This window comes from Aspergillus japonicus (assembly GCF_003184785.1).
Source record: "Aspergillus japonicus CBS 114.51 unplaced genomic scaffold BO86scaffold_49, whole genome shotgun sequence".
Taxonomy (NCBI): Eukaryota; Fungi; Ascomycota; class Eurotiomycetes; order Eurotiales; family Aspergillaceae; genus Aspergillus; species Aspergillus japonicus.
In genome coordinates this window covers 227,859-249,104 of record NW_020291686.1, presented here as the reverse complement: position 1 = coordinate 249,104, position 21,246 = coordinate 227,859, and the positions used below count along the sequence as shown (strand labels likewise).

Below are 21,246 nucleotides of genomic sequence, written 5' to 3'. Positions count from 1 at the left end.
GGGCCCGTGAGTGAACTGTGCAGTTTAAAGTGCCACTGCAGCTGCTGTGGGGGGGGGTTGTATGCAGATAGCCGATATAGTCAAAGAGATAGAGAGAGAGAGAGAGAGAGAGAGAGAGAGAGAGAGAGAGAGAGAGAGAGAGAGAGAGAGACTAGAAATTAGTGAGATTAGTGAATGAGGGTAAGTTGGATGATGATGGAGTTGGATTCGATGCTGACAGACAGACAGACAGTCCAGTCCATCCCCGACTAGTTCAGTCACATGGTTGGCAGTGCCAGCAGCTATTCCTCTTTGAATCATCCTGCAGAGACTCCGCCTCCCGCCGCTTTTGCCTCTTCAGCCATACGAGTAGGTAAATAGAGTCCAGGGTCTCAGGGTCTGTAGGGCTGGCAGAATTGCCTTGTCTGATTGGCTGCATATTTGGTAGACCATTGTCTTGAGAATAATCTTCAGGAAACAGTAGTGAGTTGAGGAAAGTAGTTAAATACGCAGTGCAGTAGTCTTAAAAGTCCCCCTGTTACGTCGGGTCGGAGTCGGAGTGACGGAGACGGAGCGCCCGAGGTCGGCGGCCAGTCAGCCGTGGAGCGGGGTAAGAATCGTGCCATGGTTGATGGTTGATGGTTCCCACTCCCACGCTGCCCACGCTGCCCACGCTGCCCACGTTTTTGACTCCCCCCATCCACCTCCGAGACCGGGCCTAGACTTGGCACCACAACATTGCATAACCACTGCATGCAAGTCACTACTCGGTAGGAACTAGAAGAACCCGGTGCAGAATAGAATACTCATTCTTCACGCGGCCTGATTTGTACAGGGATGTTGTTTATCGGAGAGAGACCAAGTCCTCACGGTCGCATTTCGACAACTCTGCTCGTTGGACAACTTCAGGCATAGGAGAATCGAGGTAGCATACAATGCACTCTGTCCGTGTCAAAAGCAGAACGAGTCTCAATCGGGGTGGAAGATGCAAAACGTTGGCCAAGCAAAAATGAAATCTCCCCGACTGGGAGTCGAACCCAGGTCTCCCGCGCTTGTTCCTGTCCAGGATTGACAAGCGGAAATCATGACCGTTAGACCATCGAGGATTTGTTATGTTGCACTTCCAGTGTGTTGCTCTAGGTGACAGAGAGACTAGGAGTGTGTTTTGCCAATCTTGCTTCAAAATCGTGAAAACGGTCTGAATGATTGTTTTTTTTTTTTTTTTTTTTTTTTTTTTTTAGCTCTTCAGAGACTTAGCTTCTGCGCTCAGTATGTTGCTGAATTGCTCACATCGCTTTCACATATATATGTTGGGGTCGAGCCTTGTGTACTAGCCCACTACCCATGACAAATATATATTCATGTCTATGATGCTTGCTATGACGCTTACTGGGCCCCAAAATCAAAACAATGGCACGGGAAAGTTCAAACAACGGAATGAGAGTTTGAAATAAGAGACCAGATTATTTTAACGAAAAGGGTTTACCATACATTCATAGAGATTGACATCGCTTCTGCTGACATGCACGGAGGATAGTCAAGATGCCGACATGAGAATCGGCAACCCGACAACAGGCCGATCGCCACCAGACCTCAAGCACAATGATAAGAGCCTCAAGTTCACAACAAATAATGCCACCGAGAACCGTGAGCCTGAATCAAAGCGCATACTTGTATTCAGACAGCCGCGGAACAGCAGCCTGCAACCCCGACCGCACAACGCACAGCGCATCCCCTACCCTCAACCCTCAGCGCAACCTCCCCAGGCAACATGGAAAGACAATACCTCGACCTTCCCGTCGCACCTCCAGACATCGCATTTGGCCTCATGGCCAAGTACGACTCCGACACACATCCGAACAAAGTCTCCCTCATTGCCGGAGCCTACCGCGATGAGAATGGTTCACCATGGGTCCTCCCCAGCGTCGAGCAGGTAAGCGCATGCATACCCAGAACACTCCAAAGACTACAACCCTATATCTACATACCTACAAACACAGCCTACGACCCCTACAGAGCCAGAACTAATTCCACCGTACCCCAACGCAGGCAAAATCTCGTCTCTCCCAAACCCCTCCCACCCACGAATACCTCCCCATCGCCGGCTCCCCCACCTTCCTGGACCTCGCCCAAACCCTGATCTTCGGAAAGCATCTCGCCGCCACCATGCAAGACCAGATCGCCTCCATCCAGACCGTCTCCGGCACCGGCGCCAACCACCTAGCCGCCAGCTTCCTGGCCGCGCACCTGCGGCCCCAGCACGTCTTCATCCCCGCCCCGACCTGGGTGAACCACAAGGCCATCTGGGCCACGACCTCGGTGCCGCAGATCGACTACCCGTACTACTCGCCGACCACCCGGGGGGTCGACCTGGAGGGGATGTGTGCCGTGCTGGACAAGCACGCCGCGCCCAACGACGTGATCATCCTGCAGGCCTGCGCGCATAACCCGACGGGCGTGGATTTGACCCGCGCCCAGTGGCAGACGTTGCTGGAGGTCGTGCGCCGCAGGCGGCTGTTTGTGGTCTTTGACAGTGCGTACCAGGGGTTCGCGACGGGGGATGTTGATGGGGATGCGTGGGCGGTGCGGTATTTCGCGGAGCAGCTGCTTGCCACGGGGCAGGAGGAAGGGCGGCAGCATCCGGGTCTCTGTGTAGCGCAGTCGTTCTCAAAGAACTTCGGGCTGTATGGAGAGCGGGTCGGGGCGTTACATTTGGTGGTGCTCGGGGGAATGGGCGTGGAGGGGGCGCGGTCGCAGCTGGTTGGCATGGCGCGGGCGGAGTACTCGAATCCGCCGCGCTTCGGGGCCACGATTGTTGAGACGGTGCTTGGAGACTCGAACTTGAGGGCGCAGTGGGAGCAGGATCTGCGGACGATGAGTGCTCGCATTGCGAGGATGAGGAGCGCATTGCGGAGCAGGTTGGAATTGAATGGGACACCCGGGGACTGGTCCCATGTTGAGAAGCAGATTGGGATGTTCAGTTACACGGGGCTGGATCAAGAGCAGGTGGCTGGGTTGCAGGAGGAGTATCATATCTATCTCTTGCCGTCGGGAAGAGTGAGCATTTGTGGGTTGACTGAGGGGAATGTGGACTATGTGGCTGATGCTATCCGGGATGTTGTGTTGGGGAGGACAGAGGCTTCTGCATAGCTGATCAAGGATTGCATGGTATCGGACTGTCACGTTGACCCATGAAATTAGCCGGTAGGTTATGCTCGCGAAGATTTCGTCTGAAAATATATGTTGCTCATTTACATCTATCTGGCTTTTTGTGCTCGTGGGCCAGTAAGAGAATGTGAATTCAAAGCTCATTGCTATGCTACATCCTCAAATTGGCAGAGAGCTGCTTAATTGTAGTTATCTGACTTGCTATCGAGACTATGGAGCGAGAGGTTGACATCGAAAGATCACGCTAAGCTCTTATGTCTGAGTCATTAGCCCTGACTATGTTCCAAGCCTCATACCAAGCCCGGTCTCCCATACAATGACGAAAGCGCGATGCACAAGGTCGACAGCTGCATGCTAGCTCAAAGATAGACCAGAACCAATGGCCGCTCTACAGCTGAAGACAGAATATGGACTCAAGATAATCAGCAACTCAGACCAGCGACCACGTACTCACTCAAATGCTCTCCTGCAGCAAGAGTCATATGACCCTGATTGCAAAAGCTCTATGTGGCCTGATGATAAATCTCTGATTCAGCAGCAAGACATGCATGTCAAAGAACGGAGTCATATTCAATTCGACAACCCACCAACCCGACAAGCGGTGTACCGTGAGCATACGCAAGCCGGTCTCGGCTCGTATATTAACTCTGATGGCCTAATGCGGGAGTTTGCCTTCAAGAAGCAAGAGCTCTTAATCGATACGAGAACCGCGCAGACAAGTTCTCCTTTCTTTAATTGTTCGATCCACGGGTAGACGAAGGCATGACGTGCTTTAATCTAGCGGATGGCGATGGTGAGACATGCACAGCATTGATTCGGCTGTCGTCGACGGAAGTTCCATCCGGAGAAGGTCGAGAGAAGAAGCTTAATCTGTCGGCCGTTCTTGGTGGGCTGCAGACTGGAACCGGTGTCTTTCCGCAATCTCCCGGATATTGATTGATGAGGTTGTTGGGACTTTGGAGTGGTGGCGGTGGATAAGAGATGGGGCTGTTGTAATTAAGCATAGGCCAAGAAGGCAAGAGTGGGCTCGTGGTGCTCAGGGATCTGGCATACTACGACCGTACACGCAGAAAGAATTCACCCGGACTAATCAGGAAGAGTCATTCAGGTTAAGGTGCGATCATATTTGTGTTCTTGTTCGAGATGCCAAGCCCTACTCCAAGGCGAATGGGTAGTTAAACACCCAACACAGTTCCTCCAGGCCATAGTCATGAATAATGTGAGAGACGCAAGTAACGACAATAATAATGCGATTCTGATATTAATGCATTGCATCCATACACACGGAGAGAAAATGTGCGACTACACTTAAGTTGGGATGATCGGCTAGGGGAGGGAGAATCTCCACTGTGCAGAACCAACCACCGATTCACAGTGGAGAGCGGGTGGCCCCAGTGCCTGCCGCTAATCTCAACCAGGAACTGAAAAAATGGGGAATTTCATCACCCGTCTAAGAACTTTACCGGATGAGGCTTAGAGTCGTTGAGAGAGATTTTAACCTTAAGGAAGATCATCATCTGCAATCTTTCATCATTTGTTGTGATGGTTGATTGATTACTTGTGGTTGATGGGTCGTTCGACGGAAGCCTTAGGCAAGCAGAATGCCCTAACTCGAAGTCCGTCACAAAGAAAGCATTGAATCTCCTCTATCACCTTCCTCGGGCAGTCTCCGTCTCACACAAATTCGATGACCGAGTCTAGTCTAGCAGCCTGGACGGGCCACGTCATGCAGCCTCCTCCCACGGAAAAGCTGGGGTGCCCGCCAGCAGTCCGCGGTTCGATAGCGCTCGAGCTTTGAAACCCGCACGGCAGCCGCCATCAATGCGAAACGGGATCAGAATCAGACATTAAGCACCGGCGGATCCACTTCTTCTCTTGGCCGTACCTCCGAGCCGTCGCACACGGTGACTGGCCGTTGTCGGTGGGTGTGTTTCAGGGCTTCCTGCCTGTACGCGGCCGATCGCAATCCAGCGCCCACCGATCGACAGTGGCATTACCGGCTTCTGGGCCCACAACCTTGGACTCGATGTTAAGGTGTTCAGCAACTACTCTAAATTGTTTATTGCTCTCTTGACTACTGAGTCTTCTCGCTCGGACCCACCCACAGAACAATCCTCCCAGTATCAGCTTCCCCACTCGTCGTGGACCTCACTTTGCTCCTCCGCTTCATCCGTTGATTCCGTGAGGCTTGCCAAGCGTGCCCGAGACAGATCCATCATGGTCTCATGAGAAGACACAGAGAAGGGGATGGATCCGGGCACCATCAGAAGCTATAAAAACTCTCAACCGCCAGCACAAGTCACATCCTTTCCTTTCTGGCTCACAACTCACACACTCTCTGTCATTCTTTCCTCTCTATCCCTTGCTTTCTTTTGTTCAATCCAGTCATTCTTTTTTACACACCAGACCAACTTCCAGGATGAAGTACGCTGCTGTTCTCACCGCCGTTGCGGCTCTCGCCCAGCAAACTCTTGCCGTCGGCGTTTCCGGCACCCCCGTCGGCTTCGCCGCCTCCGCTACCGGCGGTGGTTCTGCCACTCCCGTCTACCCCTCCACCACCGATGAGCTGGTCTCATATCTCGGTGATGATGAGGAGCGTGTCATTGTTCTGAGCAAGACTTTTGACTTCACCGGCACCGAGGGAACTACCACGACTACTGGATGTGCTCCTTGGGGCACGGCCTCAGGCTGCCAGGTGGCTATCAACCAGGACGACTGGTGCACCAACTACGAGCCCGATGCTCCCTCTGTCTCGGTTACCTACGACAACGCCGGTGTCCTTGGTATCACCGTTGGCTCCAACAAGTCCCTGATTGGCGAGGGCACCTCTGGTGTCATCAAGGGCAAGGGTCTCCGCTTGGTCAGCGGTGTCTCCAACATCATCATCCAGAACATTGCTATCACGGATATCAACGCCGAGTACGTCTGGGGTGGTGATGCCATCACCCTCGACGAGGCGGACCTTGTCTGGATTGATCACGTTACCGTATGTCTATCTTATCTTAGATCTTATCTCTCGATCTAACTTTCCGATCTAACCTTGTTGTGGTAGACTGCTCGCATTGGTCGTCAGCACTACGTTCTCGGCACCTCCGCCGACGAACGCGTCTCCATCACCAACAACTTCATCAACGGTGAAACCGATTACTCTGCAACCTGTGATGGCTACACATACTGGAATGCTTATTTCGATGGCTCCAGCGACAAGGTCACTTTCGCCGGCAACTACCTGTACAAGACCAGTGGCCGTGCCCCCAAGGTCCAGGACAACACCTACCTCCACATCTACAACAACTACTGGAAGGACAACTCCGGCCACGCCTTCGAGATCGGCTCCGGCGGCTACGTCCTTGCCGAGGGTAACTACTTCGAGGATGTGGACACCGTCCTTGAGACCGACACCTTCGAGGGTGCCCTCTTCTCCTCCGACAGCGCCTCCTCCACCTGCTCCTCCTACATCGGCCGCTCCTGCGTTGCCAACACCAACGGTGGTGACCTCACTGGCACCTCCACCACTGCGCTCGAAGCATTTGATGGCGACTCTCTTCCTACCCCCAGTGCTGCCAGCACCGACCCTGCTACCAGCGCCGGTCAGGGTAACCTGTAAACGGTTACAACCGTTCCGTTGGCTTTTCGGAGGGGTTCGTGTTCCTGTGAAGCGAATCCGATGGTATCTGCTGGTTCGAAGCAGAAGTGTGTTGAGTTAGCTTCTATCTTAGCCTAATAGATAATATAATTCTGAGATGGAAACGTTGCTTTCAGTAGTAATTTTGTCGGCGGTCCTGAGGCCTCCGATAGCCGGGGCTTCCCACCGCCCGCCACGCATGTGGACACTTCCACTGAGATAGCCTCACGTAGTCAGAATCCGCAACTTATCCACGTCCTTGATAGATTTTGTACTGTACATAGTCATCGAATGCAGAGTCAACTGGCATGTGGTCAACCCCGCATAGGTTCCAACACTACTGCGGCATCAAGTCTTGGCAAGGAGGCAGTACAGCCCTTAACTGGCCTCAGCCACAATCCTGCTTCAACGTTGAAAATTCTGTTCCTATAGACAAGCATATGACTACTGGCAGAATCAACCAGATACCTATTTCCTAGCCGGGCGCGCCCGAAAGCCCCCGGGGGGGGGGCGGCATGTACTGTAGGTCCTCTCGGATGATTTGGATTGCTCCGGCCGCGGCGACGCCCCCGGCGTACCGGGGACCAGGAAATCTGACCACCGCCGGGCGCGGTGGCAACCGCCCGCTGCGGGCGATGGTCGACCCCCCCGAGAGGGCGAGGCCTCGCCCAAGGCACCCGAAGCCCGGGGGCCCTCGGGCCCCCGGCACCGCTGGGGTCTGTGGATGATTGGCCGCTGGCCAGCGCTTCCGTTCAGATTCCAGGGGGGAGCCGCCGTGCGAGTTCCGCTGTTTGCCAGCGTGCCCGCGCGTGTGTCCCCGGTACGCCGGGGGCGTCGCCGCGGCCGGAGCAATCCAAATCATCCGAGAGGACCTACAGTACATGCCGCCCCCCCCCCCGGGGGCTTTCGGGCGCGCCCGGCTAGGAAATAGGTATCTGGTTGATTCTGCCAGTAGTCATATGCCTGTCTCAGAGATTAAGCCATGCATGTCTAAGTATCAGCAATTTATACAGTGAAACTGCGAATGGCTCATTAAACCAGTTATTGTTTATTTGATAGTACCTTACTACATGGATACCTGTGGTAGTTCTAGAGCTAATACATGCTGAAAACCTCGACTTTGAGAGGGGTGTATTTATTAGTTGAAAAACCAATGATCCCGCACACAGGCTCGTTCGATCATAATGCCTCACTGATATTGCATTGGAATACTCCCAAGTTTGATGACTATACTTGCTGTCTTCGTTAACGCAGTGTTCACTCAAATCAATCGCTAACTAAGCCCCTCCAAATATGGAATCATGTCTCGTCAGATAACGCAGGATAACGCCGTCAATCCCCAATACCCCTCAACCCGGAACCCTCACGCGTGTGTCCATCGTCCTATCTGCAGCTAGCACCTGACACACCCGGACAAGATCCTGCAAGGACGCCAGGGTAAGCGGATGGGATTTGCCGAGGACCTTCTCGCGGCCGCGCGCTGCCCGCTCCGCCAAGGCCTCAGCCTCTTTCCACCGGCCCTGCGACTGATAGATCGCCCCTAAATTGGCCACAGTCGTCAGGCAATGGGGATGGCTGTCTCCCAGCGCCTTCTGCATGCCCCGCAACGCCTGCGCCGTCAATCCTTCTGCCTCCCGCGTGCGTCCCTGGCTCTGGAAGGTCAACCCCAACTCCGCCATGGCCGTCAGACAAAGCGGATGTAAATCACCCAGCTGCTGCTTCATAGCGGCGACAGCCCGCGCCCCAAGACCGGCCGCCTCGTCCAGTCGTCCCTGCAACCGCCAGGTGGTCGCCAGGTTGACCATGGCCATGAACGTCTGCGGATGGTCGCCGCCCAGCCCATCCTGGCTCCGCTCCACCACCTGCGCCTCCAGCTGCTCCGCCTCCTCGAACCGGCCCAGATCCCGATAGATGGCGGCCAGGTTGGCCATCGACGTGAGACACAGCGGGTGCTGGACGCCCAGACTCGCGATCCTCGCGTCCAGGACCTCGGACTCCAGCTTCTCGGCGTCGTCCAACCGCCCCTGCTCCCGGAGGGTGACCGACAGGTTGGACTTGTAGGTCAGGGTGGAGCCGTGGCGGGCGCCGAGCACGCGCGCGCTGCGCTCAATGACGCTCTGCTCGAGGCGGGCGGCGTCGTCGTAGCGGCCCATGTACGTGTACGTCGTCGCGAGGTTGCTCATGGAGGTCATCGTGGAGGGGTGGTCGGGACCCAGAGTCTTCGTCTTCAACTCGAGCAGCTGCTTCTCCAGCGCCTCGGCCTGTCGCAGGTGGCCCTTGTTGCGATACGCCGACGCCAGGTTGGACATGGACGCCATGGTCTGCGGACTGTCTGTGCCCAGCACTGCCTGGCGGGCCTCGACCACGCGCCGCCCCAGCTCGATGGCCTCGCTCCATCGGCCCTGGCCGCAGTAGGCGGAGACGAGGTTATGCATGGCGGTGAGAGTGGCCGGGTTGTCCGGGCCCAGCAGCGCCCCTCGGGTGTCTACGACCACATTGCCCACGTCGACGGCCGCGCTCCACTGCCCTTGCTCCAGAAAGGTGAGAACTAGGGCTCCGAAGCGCACCAGAGCCGCACTCGGGTCATCCGGATCCTGCTGCAGCACTTGGTCCACCACCGCCTCCACCTGGCTCGCCGTCTCGGTTTGCTTGTGGGTGTGGTATCGTTTCGCGAGGTTGCGGAAGGTGTTTGCTATCGAGGTGGAGGAAATTTCTTCCATCTATTTGGGGGGTTGGATGTGTGGATGGTGGGGTTGGGAGGGCGATTCGGGCAAGAGAAGCCGACCGTCGTGCGAGGGGATTCGACCGGGCGGGAGGGGTGTGTCTGGGGAAAGGCGCGATTAGGACGTCAAGGTGATGAGATTAAACTGGGTCTAAGCTTCTAGAGGCGGATGGATCGGGTATGGCTTAAGCGGGTCGGAGTCGGTGGGCGATGCACAGTGAGAGGAAACCTTGGAGGAGGGATGAAGAGCAGAAGAGGCTGATGGTGGTGATGGTGGTGATGGTGGTGATGGTGATGATGCAGCCCAGTGGGACAAGAATGACCTCCCCCCCTTGGTCTGATTAGAAGTGGGAGAACTGGAAACTGGAGAAAGACCGACACCGATCATCTCTTGCCAAGACGCTAGGCAGTAGGGCTGTGGACAACTCTCGTTGACTTGATTGATTGAGCACCGTCGCCTGTCGCCTTATCGGACCTCCGGCCTTGAGTTGCATCCTGCCTCCTTTCAGCCATCCTCACCGTCTCCGGTGCCATAGTAGCAGAGATTGCGGATTATGCAAGACTGTCCGTAGATTCGGCGTATGAGGTGCAACATGGAGAATAAATGGCTGAATAAATGGAGAGTGTCTTGCAGAGGCTGCCAAATCCACTCCATCACAAGCAGCCGGATATCCGGAGGAGGGCAGGCCGTGACGGCAGTTGGCAGTTGGCCTTACCGACGGTTAATTCAGCCCTGGACCAAAATAGTATCCCCGCCCGAATTACCGTTCCGTGACGGTCCGTATTGTCACCACCCACCTGGCAGGGTCGTTAGGGTAACTTATGTAAACTACCTTCGATCGGACTTTCATTGACTAAGTCACTTCTTCTCTTTTTCATCTTAGAACTGTTTCAAATCCATCGGCTGCCACTGCAGAAATCGCCATGGCCTCTTCAGTTGGCAATGAGCCCTCCCTGGGAGACGAATTCGACCCATTGCTCAAGAAACACTCCCCGTCAACCTCGAAAGCCGATCCCGGCCGCCCCCTTACTCACAACCCCCAAGCACCGCGTCGCCAACTGCCCACGACCGTCCGATCTGGGGCTTACCTACCGGTATGCTTCCTGCCGCTGGCTCTCGTGGCTGGATACCTCCAATGGAACCCGGTGCTCGTCTTCATCTATAACCTTTTCGCCATCGTTGCCCTGTCGGCTATCATCTCCGACTCCTCGCAACAGCTTACAGCCCACACGAACAAATGGACGGGCGCACTGATCAACACCGTGCCCCGCAAAGCAGTCGGGTTGAGCGTGAGCCATCCTCTACTACTGCCTCCTCACCAAAAGCAAGCTAATCCATCGCTTCAGCTAGGAGCCTGGGCCGTGGCCAGCCGGGAGATCTACGTGGCGCAAAGCCTGGCCATCGGGGCAATCCTGTCCGAGATCCTGCTGGTAAGCATCGTCTCCCTCACCGACCGTCAACGCGCCTCTACATTATGTTCCTAACCATACGCACTACAACAGATCCTGGGATGCAGCATGATCGCCGCCTCCTACCGCACCGACCTCCTCTACTTCAACCAACCCACCACCAACACCCTCTCCTCCCTCCTGCTCGCGACATCCACGGTCCTCGTGCTCCCCTCCGTGCTGGCCACGAGCTTCCCCTACGAACTCGGCGACCGCACTGTGGTCTTCTCGCGGGGCGTTTCCGCGGTGTTGCTGGGCGTGTACGCGGGATACCTGTATTTCCAGCTCGGAACGCACCGGCATCTCTTCCCGCGGCAACAATGTACCGGAAATGCCGATGAGGTAAATGCAGACGCTGACACCGCCCACGATCTACCTCGCAGCACACCAAGCAAAGCGAAACCGGCCCTAGTCCTCACTCTCGCCACCCTGGCCGCAGTCATCTGCTCCAAGTTCCTCGCCGACACACTGGTCATCACAGCGGCACGAACCCATCTCAGCAAGACCCTGATAGCCGCTACGCTCGTCCCGCTCGCGACCACGGGCGCCACCGGCGTGTCGATGGTCTGCGGCAGTGCGGCGAGCCAGGAGGTCGATGGCGCGGTGTGTGCCGTGGTGCAGAATGTGGTGCATGGGGGGTTGTTTGGGATGCCGGCGCTGGTGCTGCTGGGGTGGGCGCTGGCGAAACCGATGAGTCTGGTGTTTGATGTGTTTGAGGTGGTGGTGTTGTTCTTTTCGGTGCTGCTGGTGAACGGGGTGCTGCGCGGGGGGAGGTATAGCGTTGTGCATGGGGTGGCGTTGGTCGCTATGTAAGTTTTCCTTCTAAATTTGTGTTTGTTTGAGTGGTGGTGGTTGTGGCTGACTTGTGGTTTCTGTCTAGGTATGCTATCCTCACGCTGGCGTTTTGTGTTCGCTAGCGGGTGGGTTTCTGGGACAGACGTATGAGCCGGGAATTGAGTTTTCGATATGATCAACTTTCGCTGGGTATATATAGGCTTCAGATATACTGCATGACTTTTTTTTTCTTACGAAATCAGCGAATATGAATACAACTGCTTGCTGTAGGGCCATGGTCAGAATAAATCCATGATGCAGAACTCGATTTCCCTACGGAGACTATTGGGAAACCAAACCCGCACATATGACGTGACCACCCCCTAACCTCAGCCTTTCCCTCACGCCAGTAAAATACCACTAGGTTAAGGGGCATGCTTACCACGTTTGTTTACCCAAACAACCTCCCTCGAACAAGAACTTGGAACCTTGGAAAAGGACGACCGACGGAACTCCCCCTCCTCAGCCTTACAGGGCTGGGTGGCAGCTTGCCATTGGTGCGTCCGCAGCTGGCCGCGTAGGCACCGACTTTTCTGGTCCAATCGACACAGGGAGCCCGGCCTTAGGGCTCCACTTCTTCCGGTCTGATACAGGTTTGGTCGGCTGCTCCGGTATGAGTGGTATCAGGATTACAAGCGGGGTACGGGACGGTATTGAGGGTGTTGTTTTAACTAAGCACGTTCCGTGCAGACCGGACCCCTCTTAAGGCTGAGGGTGTTTTTACTGGTGTGTCGGATGGAGGAAGTGTCGGTAGGATTTAGATAAGAATTTTCTGTCATTAGAGTGATCTCATGAAGACGGCCATTATTACGCAAGAAACATCTTGCTGGGTGATTTACAGAGAATCGTAACTACGTGTCAGATTACAGCTAGCAGACACACGTGAAAATAAATTAATCGTCGAACCGAAAGATAAGCCCAATACATAAAAGCCTCAGAAAAGAAGAAGAAAAAGGGCAAAAAGAGGAAGAATGATAATTTAGAAACCAGATTCCCATCATAGATCTTACTAAACTAGTTAAAGCATTACGCCAGAAAATGCAACGCACTCAAGAAATCGGTTCTTAATTCTACCAAACCCGGTGTCAAACCGCCCCAACCAACAGGGCAACTCAACCCTTCCACTTCTCCAACCACCGGCGCCGCCGCCTATAATCCTTGACGGGCTCCCCCTCCGCCGGGGGCATCCACTCTTGCAACCGCCGCCACAGCGCCGTGAAGATCGTCAACGAGACATACGTATCCTCCCTGCGCGCCACGAACTCCAAGAACACATCCGGGACATCCTGCTGCCGGTACAGCGGGCACGGGGCCATCGCCGCGGCCATCTTGTCCAGCTCGGTGTCCCAGTGCGCCTCGATCTCGTGCGCGACATTCCGGACCGCCAGGAACACCAGCGCCGCCGCGTAGACGTGCGGCTTCAGCATGGGCACCGGGTGGTGCGTCGCGGCCAGGTCCGCGGGCCCCCGTCCCGGTCCGCCGCGGTGCTCCGTGGCCCGCGGCGGGGGCAGGCGCGGGTCGCAGGTGCACATGAACAGGGATTCCTCCTCGTTGCGGGGTTCCTGCAGCCGCGGCATCCACCACAGGAGTCGGGATTTGCGGTACAGGTGCAGGTGGTGCTTGTCGTTGACGATGAAGTGCGCGTCTGGCAGGAGGGTGCCTTTGGGGCGGGGGTGCGGGTGCCAGGGGCAGGGGGGCGAGGTGTTCGTGCTGGTGATGTCGGTAGGGTCGGGGGCCTGGCAGCAGAAGTCCAGTCCTTCGGGGAAGGTGGACAGGGTTTCTACGGCGACGGCGAAACCCTCGTCTTCGATCACGTAGTCTGAACTGGTGATCGTTAGCTGCAGGCCCAGGTAGCCGAAGACGGCGTCGCCCCAGATGACGTGCGGGATGTGCAAGGTGTCTAGGATGTAGGATGTCTTGGCTTCCGTGGATGCCAGCCAGGCGTGGGTGTAGGGCTCACTGCGACGGGGCGCGGTCGAGTCCATGGTGCTTGGTTTGTGTTGCGGTGGCTGAGATGATGTGTTGGTTGAGCGATGCTGCCAGTACTTGTGACTCTGCCCCGTCTTTTAGCAAGCAAACCTCATGATTCTTATAAGTGTCGTGGCTTTGTGAGTAGGGACATGCTTGACTGAGTTTATCTCTGAGTTGAATCACAATAGAGGGAGATTCTTTTGATCGTTAGTCGCTTGAGTGAGCTTTTCATTTGGTTTGAAAGGACGATAAGCTGTTTGACGGCGGTTCTGTTGGTCCTGAATTGTCCTTGTCTCTGTCTGTTGATGGCACAGAGAGAATCTGCATTCTTCTTTGCATAACAACTGACTCCAGAAGGAGTTTCTTGTCTGAGCAGGTAGGGTGGTGACTATCCCAGTAAAGGATAGATGACCAATGGACTGGACAAGACATTTCAGGATAACTTCAGGTGCCACTACTATGCCCTGCGTGATCGACGGATCTATCCGCGATATTAGCTTTAGTCTCTGTTGCACCCTATACCTTTACAGGAGATCTCCACAGCATTATGCTTTGCAGCACAATCCAGGTCAATGCTCCCTAGGGTAGCGCATTGCACCTAAACTCCCCGAATGGATAATAGCAGAATCGGGTCCACTCAATGAGATGATCTGCAGCTGCCAATCCACTCCAGCCGCAAACCCAATTCTCCTCTTGGTTTGTAAAAAGTACACAACAACCTCTCAAAGCATGTATACAATTGGATAACCAACGGGATGACACGACCGATGGATCGCCGATACATCTCCGCCACAAGGCTTGGCGTGGCTCTATCTCGGGATTTGATCGGGTGGCCGAATTCTCCCCCTCGTTCCCCCCTCGCCCCCTCGCGGCTTTTGTCCTGACCCAGGCGGATGGCACAACGCACACTTAAATTCCCCCCATCAAAACCCACGTTGTCGGTTCTCCCCCTCATTGGCGCCCCACTTCTGGTCTCCTTCACACTGAATAAAGCAGACCGAGCCGCCACGGTCCCAGCCCGCCATGGAAAATTTTTCGCTCTTCCCCTCACAGGATTGTATCTCCCCCTCACGGGCAACCATTGAGTCAGGCAATTTTTCAGTGTAGAATTGGGGTAGAAATGCTCGTGGTCCAGAATATATACGCCCTCAATGTCTCAACGACAGGGATGGGTCGAGGCCTGTTTCAAGTGGTGTATGCAAGCGTGCTGTCGGTGTAGGACAAATTAGATGCTGGTGATCTGCATTGTGACTTGGATCTAGCAGGGATAATCAATCGACCAATCAGGTCCATGCATTCTGATCGATTTGATTTGCATTTTCTTTTGTGGAGAGTTGCAGGTCACGTGCCGTGATCGCTCCTATACATACCTACTATCAGCATCAAATGAGTCTTCCCACGGCGATTGACGTGGTTGAGAAGGGCACAGATGGATTCGACACCGCTTTGGCAAAGTCTGATCATGTCGACCCCGATCACCCTCAGAATTGGGCCATGGCCAAGAAGGTCCGGACGATCATCATCCTTGGCCTCCTGAACATCCTCGGTACGGCGGCCAGCAGTATCTTGAGTCCGGGGCAAAAAGAGATAATGCAACAATTCAACATCGACCAAGAAGTCGCTATCCTCACGACAACATTATTCCTCGTGGTATGATTTTGCTCCAGCAATATATCGATGCGTGCGGGAAACTTACCGGAACTTAGGGCTACATCTTCGGCTTCCTCACCTTCGGACCTTTGTCCGAGAAGTTCGGCCGCAAATGGCCGCTGATCATCGGCGTCACCGTCTCCTCGCTTTTCGAGCTGATGCCCGCCCTCAGCACCAACATCACCACCATCCTCCTCGGGCGCTTCTTCGCCGGCTTGTTCGGGATCTCGCCTGTCGCGGTGATGGGAGGAGTTGTGAGCGATTGCTTCGCTACGGCGCAGCGGGGCACCGCGATGGCGATCGCCGTCGGGCTCATGTTCTCGGGCCCGACGTTCGGCCCCGTATTCGGCGGCTTCATCGTGGCGTCCTCGCTGCACTGGCGGTGGACGATGTGGGTGATCATCATCTGCGGGCTGGGGTTGTCGCTCATCGCTGTGCTGCTGTTCCCGGAGACCTATCCCCCGATCGTCCTCGACAGAGCAGCAGCAGCAGCATCAGCTGAGCAGAAGGATGTCGAAAGTCCCAGCATCGACAAGCCATTGGATGTCCCCGAGAAGGAGAGCTTGAGCCTCGCGCAGGTCGCGAGACTCTACCTCATCCGACCATTCTGTACGTCCCCCTAGACCCTCCACAACACCACAACCCTAACACCGATGAAAACCAGGGCTCATCTCCACGCAACCCATCCTCTTCCTCCTAACCCTCTACCAATCCATCCTCTACGGCATCCTCTACCTCTTCTACCAATCCTACCCCTACACCTACGGCGACCTCCGCGGCTGGCGCACGGGGCTCAACACCCTCCCGCTGCTGGGCATCAACGTGGGTGTCGCCCTCGGCGCCCTTGCCATGATCCTCTACAACGCCCTCTACTTCCGGCACCACTGCCACGACCCGTCCACCGGCCAATTCATCCCGGAATCCCGCCTGCCGCCGATGATCCTCGGCGCGATCTTTATTCCCGTGGGCATGTTCTGGTACGCCTGGACGGCCAGCCCGGCCATCTACTGGGCGAGCTCCGTCTGCTCGAATCTGTTCATCGGGTGCGGGATGTACCTGCTCTTCATCCAGGGTTTTAGCTACATCGTGGACTGTTACACGGCGATGGCCAACAGTGCGCTGGGGGTGAACGGCGCCATGCGCAGTGTGTTTGCGGCGTCGTTTCCGCTGTTCGCGACCCAGATGCTGCACGGGTTGGGGGTGGCGGAGGCGACGACGGTGCTCGGGGCGGTTTGTGTAGTGTTGGTGCCGGTGCCGGTGGGCTTTTGGTATTGGGGCGGGAGGTTGCGCGCTTGGTCAGAGGGGAGGGTGTTCGGGGGGTAGATTGGTCTTCGGCTCTGAGGGTCTTGTGAAGGTCTTGATTGATGGTTGAAGTAGAAGGTCTGTGTTGGGTGTTGGATGGGGTTGTCCATTAGTCCTCTTTCATTTGAGTCTTTTTTGCGATGCATTGCATACTAGATCTTAGAATATACCCCTTTTAGACTATAGAAAAGCCATTTCTAATTGAACATTCCTGATATCCACCTTTCTTGAGCGCTATACAGATGATGAGGTCATCAGCGGGAGAAGATGTATCTCTCATGGCGATGGGCATGATTTTTAGATCTACGTATAAGCTATCCTGAACAGGTGATAAGCTCTCATCTCAGCGTTCCGTCAAAGACAGACTCCCTTCGGTCGCTTCTTCTATTTATCTGGCGTGACATCGGTCCTATTTTTGGGCATCAAGAGCGGGGAAACACGCATCACACAGCCCCCCCCCCCCCCGCTGCGGAGAGACAGCGGGTGACGTACTGTACCTGGCTAATCTGATAGATGAGCCAACAGGGTGGAGTCGACCGGGAATGAGCATCGGGGTCTATGCGGGTTCTGTGCGAATCCCGTCATAAGCCCGATCGGCTTTGTCAATCAAACCCCGTCGGGCATTCAACTACCATATCCTGTATGTGTAGTATAGGATGGCAGCCAGCAAACAAGACTGCCCGGAAGCCGGAGGCGACCGCTGCGCCGAAGCTGAGGGTCCGGGCTTTGGCCAAGGTGAACATCAGCGCAAAGTCAATTGAGAGCGCTTATTTGGCGGATAGCATTGGCACTGCGTGCATCACGGCTATCCAGTCTTTAGAAAAGGATTACAGGGGCGTTCGCCGGATATTGTTATCTGGATTTTGAATAAATCTCGTGCGGTACACTGTCTAAGATCCAAGCTCCAAAAGCAGAGCCCTCGTTCAATCGATCTTGTCCAGTTCCATGGTCAGCGCCTGGCAACCATTGAGATACAGGCTCTGGTATAGCCGCTTCTCGTAGGTCTCTGAGTCGTCGTCCGAGGGGACATTGTGGCGCATTTGCCAGTTACCCATGGTCAAGCTTGGGTATTGAATGACGAGTGAGAGTGTTGGGGGATTTGAAAAGCAGGAGTATGAGAGGTGTTTCGCGGTCCGCGGGATGGAAAGTGATGCCTTGAGCACTCCTTGATTGTGCCTTTATAGATTCCGCTCAGGAAGTAGCCACCAAACCCCTCCGTCAATCCTTTCCCTGACTTTTGCTGAAGAAATCGCAGCTAGCAATTCCGAGTGGGGCTCAAAGATGTGGCTAGGATCGATCTGCATACTATTCCACGCGCTGGCTCCTGTGCTGGCACCAAATGAAGAGCCCGACCAAGTCCTCCTCGCAATCATCTTCCGAGCATCTTCCGAGCATCTTCGCCGTTACGCTCAGGAGTCATGCACTCCATCTTAAAGCTAAAGAGCATTAGATGCACATTTTCCTGTCGTGCCCCGCAAGGAACGAAAGCACGAACCTTATGGGATGATGGAAATGATCAGCATGATGGAGGTGTATATAGTCTGCATAATGCTATTTTATGCATGAGGACCAGCTGTATGCGTGAACAGGAAGTCCGTGCCATAAAGAAGGTGGTCATTAGGCTGCAATTGTTGGAGCATGGCCCGATCAAGCATAAACGGCTAGGTTTGGACTAGGAGAAGGTCTGATATGAATACAGGTAGCTTCTGACTGCCTGACAAGTCAGTGAGCGTAGCGATCGGATCGGATCGGATCGATCCGATTGAATGGGCCCGATACCCGAGTGCGTGGAGTATGAGGCCAGTGGCCCACTGGGAAATTCCCTCCGTTTACCCTTTACAGTACAGTCAGAGCTAAAAGACGCAACCAAAGGGGATGGGATCAGATCAGGGAGGTTGAGTGAGTGACCCTTAGACTCAGCCCGGCAATCTGTGAAGTTGGTGGCAAAGATCTGGCAGCATTCGGAGACTCCTCTGCTGCTTCTCTTCTCGGCACGTCATAAAGCCAGCGAGCGCTAGGGTTCAGCGCAGAGGAGTCAAATACTCAGTCGTGTTGCCTCTAAACACGTCAGCCATTCGGGATTTGGTGTGGAGTATGCACGGGCGCCAGTTGCCAGCTTATGTGACCCCTTCACCACGCTTCACAGCATCTGAACCATGCGTCTGACTTCCCATCTCACTACCTTGTCTGTACACGCACTGGCAAGAGTCTTGGACCATGATATTGCGCCAATGCCATCTACCTGGACCCGAATTCCACTCCACGTGGAATTATAGTACATGGTCTTCGGATGCACGACCCCTGACTCTTATCAGTATTACCCCAAAAAACCAGGAGGAGAATATTATTAGAGTATAACTTTCACTGTCTTAGTCCATTCGAGCCATAGAATAGCCTACCGTTATTTACGGACCTCAAATAATCATGGATGACTGTTGCTACTACTGCATCCACTAGTAGAAAAACTAACAGGAAACTTAACTACAAATAGAAGACCCTGTGGAGAACAGAGAAATGCTGTGATTTGCTGGCTCGTCAACCCTGACAGCCTGATTACTCAGCTTGGAGGGGCTGAGCTTCGCAGCATGTGAAGGGCGATGGACTTCTGCCACCTACAAGAACTCATCCTTGCAAATAGAAATCACCATTGAAAAAGCAAAAGAAAAAAAAAACTCTGAAATAATCAATCCCATACTCCAGGAAGAGGCCTCACTCCAACTCGTATACTCCCCAAATAGAAGAAAACGAGGGAAGAACCATCGCCCCACGAAAATGGCAGTCGACGAACTCACGGCCTTCCTCTCCGAGCATCCTGGCATTAGATGCGTCCTCCCCTCTGCCTCTGAATTCTCTGAGTATAGCACCGTCTTTACTCAGCCCGCTAACACCTCTCCCTCCGCCGTCCTTCGGCCCACAACAGTCCAGGATGTTGCAGAGGCTGTCTCTTTCCTAGCTGCCCATGGCATCGAGTTCACAGTCCGCGCTGGGGGGCATGACATGTGGGGCCGCGGTATCAAGGACGGAACAGTTGTACTCGACCTGCGTCTGCTCAACCAGGTGCGCTTGGACCAGGAGACTTCTACCGCGAGGATTGGCGGTGGGACACTGCAGGGTGATGTGGTTACTACGCTGCAGCAGGATGGGTATATGACGCCCGTCGGCACGATCGCGACCGTGGGCTACGTGGGGTGGGCAATGTACGGCGGGTACGGGCCGTATTGCCCGGTGTTTGGGATGGGAGTGGACCAGATCGTGGGGGCGAAGGTTGTCACTGCAGCGGGGGAGGTGGTGGATGCGGACGGGGAGCTGCTGAAGGCGATCAAGGGCGCTGGCGGTGCGTTCGGGGTGGTGGTTGAGGTCACGGTCAAGACGTACAAGCTCAATCAGGTACGCCTGCACCGGACGCTGGTTCGGATTGACGGTTCGTTCATCAACCCTGGCTGACGAGCAATAGATCTTCGCAGGCACCATCATATACAACTCCGATGACCTTGGCAGCACGATCCAGCAGTTCAGCCACGGCTACGAGGCACTCAAGGCAGAGGAGAGAATTCCGCCACAGCTGAGTCTCCAGCCAGCCATCATCAAAGCGCCAAACCCGACCTTGGTGGTTCTCTTCGTTTGGGCTTCCGCGGACACGCAGGCAGGGCGAGGCTGGGTGGACAAGATCTCATCCCTCGCCCCGGTCGTGGCCACGACGGTGCAGCCGACAACCCCGACAACCTGGCTCGCGGATGCAGCCCAGTTCGCTCCGGCCTCAACACGCGGAGGCGTCTACACCATCAACCTGAAGAGCATCACCGACGAGGTTGCGGCTGTGATGGTGAGATACGCCCTGAGCATCCCACGTGACCCTCACACATTCTGGGGGGTGCATGAGCTGCGCGGTGGCACCGTCTCTGCGCAGTTCAAGGCAGACGCGGTCTTTGCCGCGCGCGAGGGCCACTTGATCTTTGAGATCTTGGCCATTGCAGAGAGCGAGGAGAACCTCGATGAAGTCCTGGCGTGGGGGAGGAATTTCCAGAGAGCTTTGTTGACCACTGAGAGGAAAAATATCGTTCCGGCATCGTACTTGTCATTTATGCGACGCGAGGAGGTAGACCGTGGCAAGGCCTTTGAGGAGGAGGATCTTGTGTTGTTGCGCAGGGTGAAGGAGAGGGTTGATCCGCAGAATGTCTTCTGCAATGCCATTTCTTACATCTAACGCACGTTGCTCAGACTAAAAGAACCGCAATGATAGCGGAACCGTTGTCACTGTTGTTTCTACCCATGAATGTTCCTGCGCATGATAAAGCTACTAGAAATCGTCGGACCGACAGCCGAATCTGAGGACAACGAGGCAGCCTCGTATATTGGCCGGCCCAAAGGCTGCGAGGCAAGGAGTTGAATCCTCCAAGAAGCGAAATGCAAGATACTAGGCGGCATAGCAACCTCGGCATCGTTGCGTGGGCAGAACACAAAAGTCCTCGTTTTGCCCCTCGACCTGAGCGATGTCACTTCGGACAAAGCCGTCCCGACCCTACTTGCAAAAGCGAACATCCGCATC

The 21,246-nt window shown here is 55.0% G+C and overlaps 8 protein-coding genes and 1 non-coding gene across 9 annotated transcripts; 5 read left to right on the top strand and 4 right to left on the bottom strand.

The window, feature by feature from the left end:
* Window positions 1–995: 995 nt before the first annotated feature.
* Window positions 996–1,085, bottom strand: BO86DRAFT_t221. Its single transcript has one exon. It is a non-coding gene; the product is annotated as a tRNA-Asp (tRNA).
* A 665-nt stretch (window positions 1,086–1,750) lies between these two features.
* BO86DRAFT_319255 (aspartate aminotransferase/Glutamic oxaloacetic transaminase) lies at window positions 1,751–3,129 on the top strand (the record flags this gene model as incomplete). Its single annotated transcript, XM_025668245.1, has 2 exons — window positions 1,751–1,912; window positions 2,029–3,129. 2 exons carry the CDS (start codon window positions 1,751–1,753, stop codon window positions 3,127–3,129), a joined length of 1,263 nt encoding a protein of 420 aa, XP_025525059.1.
* Window positions 3,130–5,566: 2,437 nt separating this feature from the next.
* On the top strand, window positions 5,567–6,754 carry BO86DRAFT_402188 (polysaccharide lyase family 1 protein; the record flags this gene model as incomplete). Its single annotated transcript, XM_025673839.1, has 2 exons — window positions 5,567–6,133; window positions 6,200–6,754. 2 exons carry the CDS (start codon window positions 5,567–5,569, stop codon window positions 6,752–6,754), a joined length of 1,122 nt encoding a protein of 373 aa, XP_025525058.1.
* A 493-nt stretch (window positions 6,755–7,247) lies between these two features.
* On the bottom strand, window positions 7,248–7,634 carry BO86DRAFT_402187 (uncharacterized protein; the record flags this gene model as incomplete). The annotated part of the gene is made up of 1 exon (XM_025673838.1): window positions 7,248–7,634. The coding sequence occupies one exon, from the start codon at window positions 7,632–7,634 to the stop codon at window positions 7,248–7,250; it is 387 nt and encodes a 128-aa protein (XP_025525057.1).
* Window positions 7,635–7,818: 184 nt separating this feature from the next.
* Window positions 7,819–9,750, bottom strand: BO86DRAFT_158647 (TPR-like protein). Its single transcript, XM_025666390.1, has one exon. The coding sequence runs from the start codon at window positions 9,490–9,492 to the stop codon at window positions 8,122–8,124; it is 1,371 nt and encodes a 456-aa protein (XP_025525056.1). The 5' UTR covers window positions 9,493–9,750; the 3' UTR covers window positions 7,819–8,121.
* A 612-nt stretch (window positions 9,751–10,362) lies between these two features.
* On the top strand, window positions 10,363–12,038 carry BO86DRAFT_344006 (uncharacterized protein). Its single transcript, XM_025669168.1, has 4 exons — window positions 10,363–10,784; window positions 10,842–10,925; window positions 10,998–11,752; window positions 11,824–12,038. The coding sequence occupies exons 1-4, from the start codon at window positions 10,419–10,421 to the stop codon at window positions 11,858–11,860; spliced, it is 1,242 nt and encodes a 413-aa protein (XP_025525055.1). The 5' UTR covers window positions 10,363–10,418; the 3' UTR covers window positions 11,861–12,038.
* A 495-nt stretch (window positions 12,039–12,533) lies between these two features.
* BO86DRAFT_436666 (uncharacterized protein) lies at window positions 12,534–13,762 on the bottom strand (the record flags this gene model as incomplete). Its single annotated transcript, XM_025676026.1, has 1 exon — window positions 12,534–13,762. The coding sequence occupies one exon, from the start codon at window positions 13,760–13,762 to the stop codon at window positions 12,890–12,892; it is 873 nt and encodes a 290-aa protein (XP_025525054.1). The 3' UTR covers window positions 12,534–12,889.
* Window positions 13,763–14,815: 1,053 nt separating this feature from the next.
* BO86DRAFT_458046 (putative MFS transporter) lies at window positions 14,816–16,721 on the top strand (the record flags this gene model as incomplete). Its single annotated transcript, XM_025677263.1, has 3 exons — window positions 14,816–15,398; window positions 15,455–16,007; window positions 16,063–16,721. Exons 1-3 carry the CDS (start codon window positions 15,135–15,137, stop codon window positions 16,719–16,721), a joined length of 1,476 nt encoding a protein of 491 aa, XP_025525053.1. The 5' UTR covers window positions 14,816–15,134.
* Window positions 16,722–19,321: 2,600 nt separating this feature from the next.
* BO86DRAFT_158627 (FAD-binding oxidoreductase) lies at window positions 19,322–20,934 on the top strand. The gene is made up of 2 exons (XM_025666389.1): window positions 19,322–20,087; window positions 20,155–20,934. The coding sequence occupies exons 1-2, from the start codon at window positions 19,473–19,475 to the stop codon at window positions 20,902–20,904; spliced, it is 1,365 nt and encodes a 454-aa protein (XP_025525052.1). The 5' UTR covers window positions 19,322–19,472; the 3' UTR covers window positions 20,905–20,934.
* Window positions 20,935–21,246: the final 312 nt, after the last annotated feature.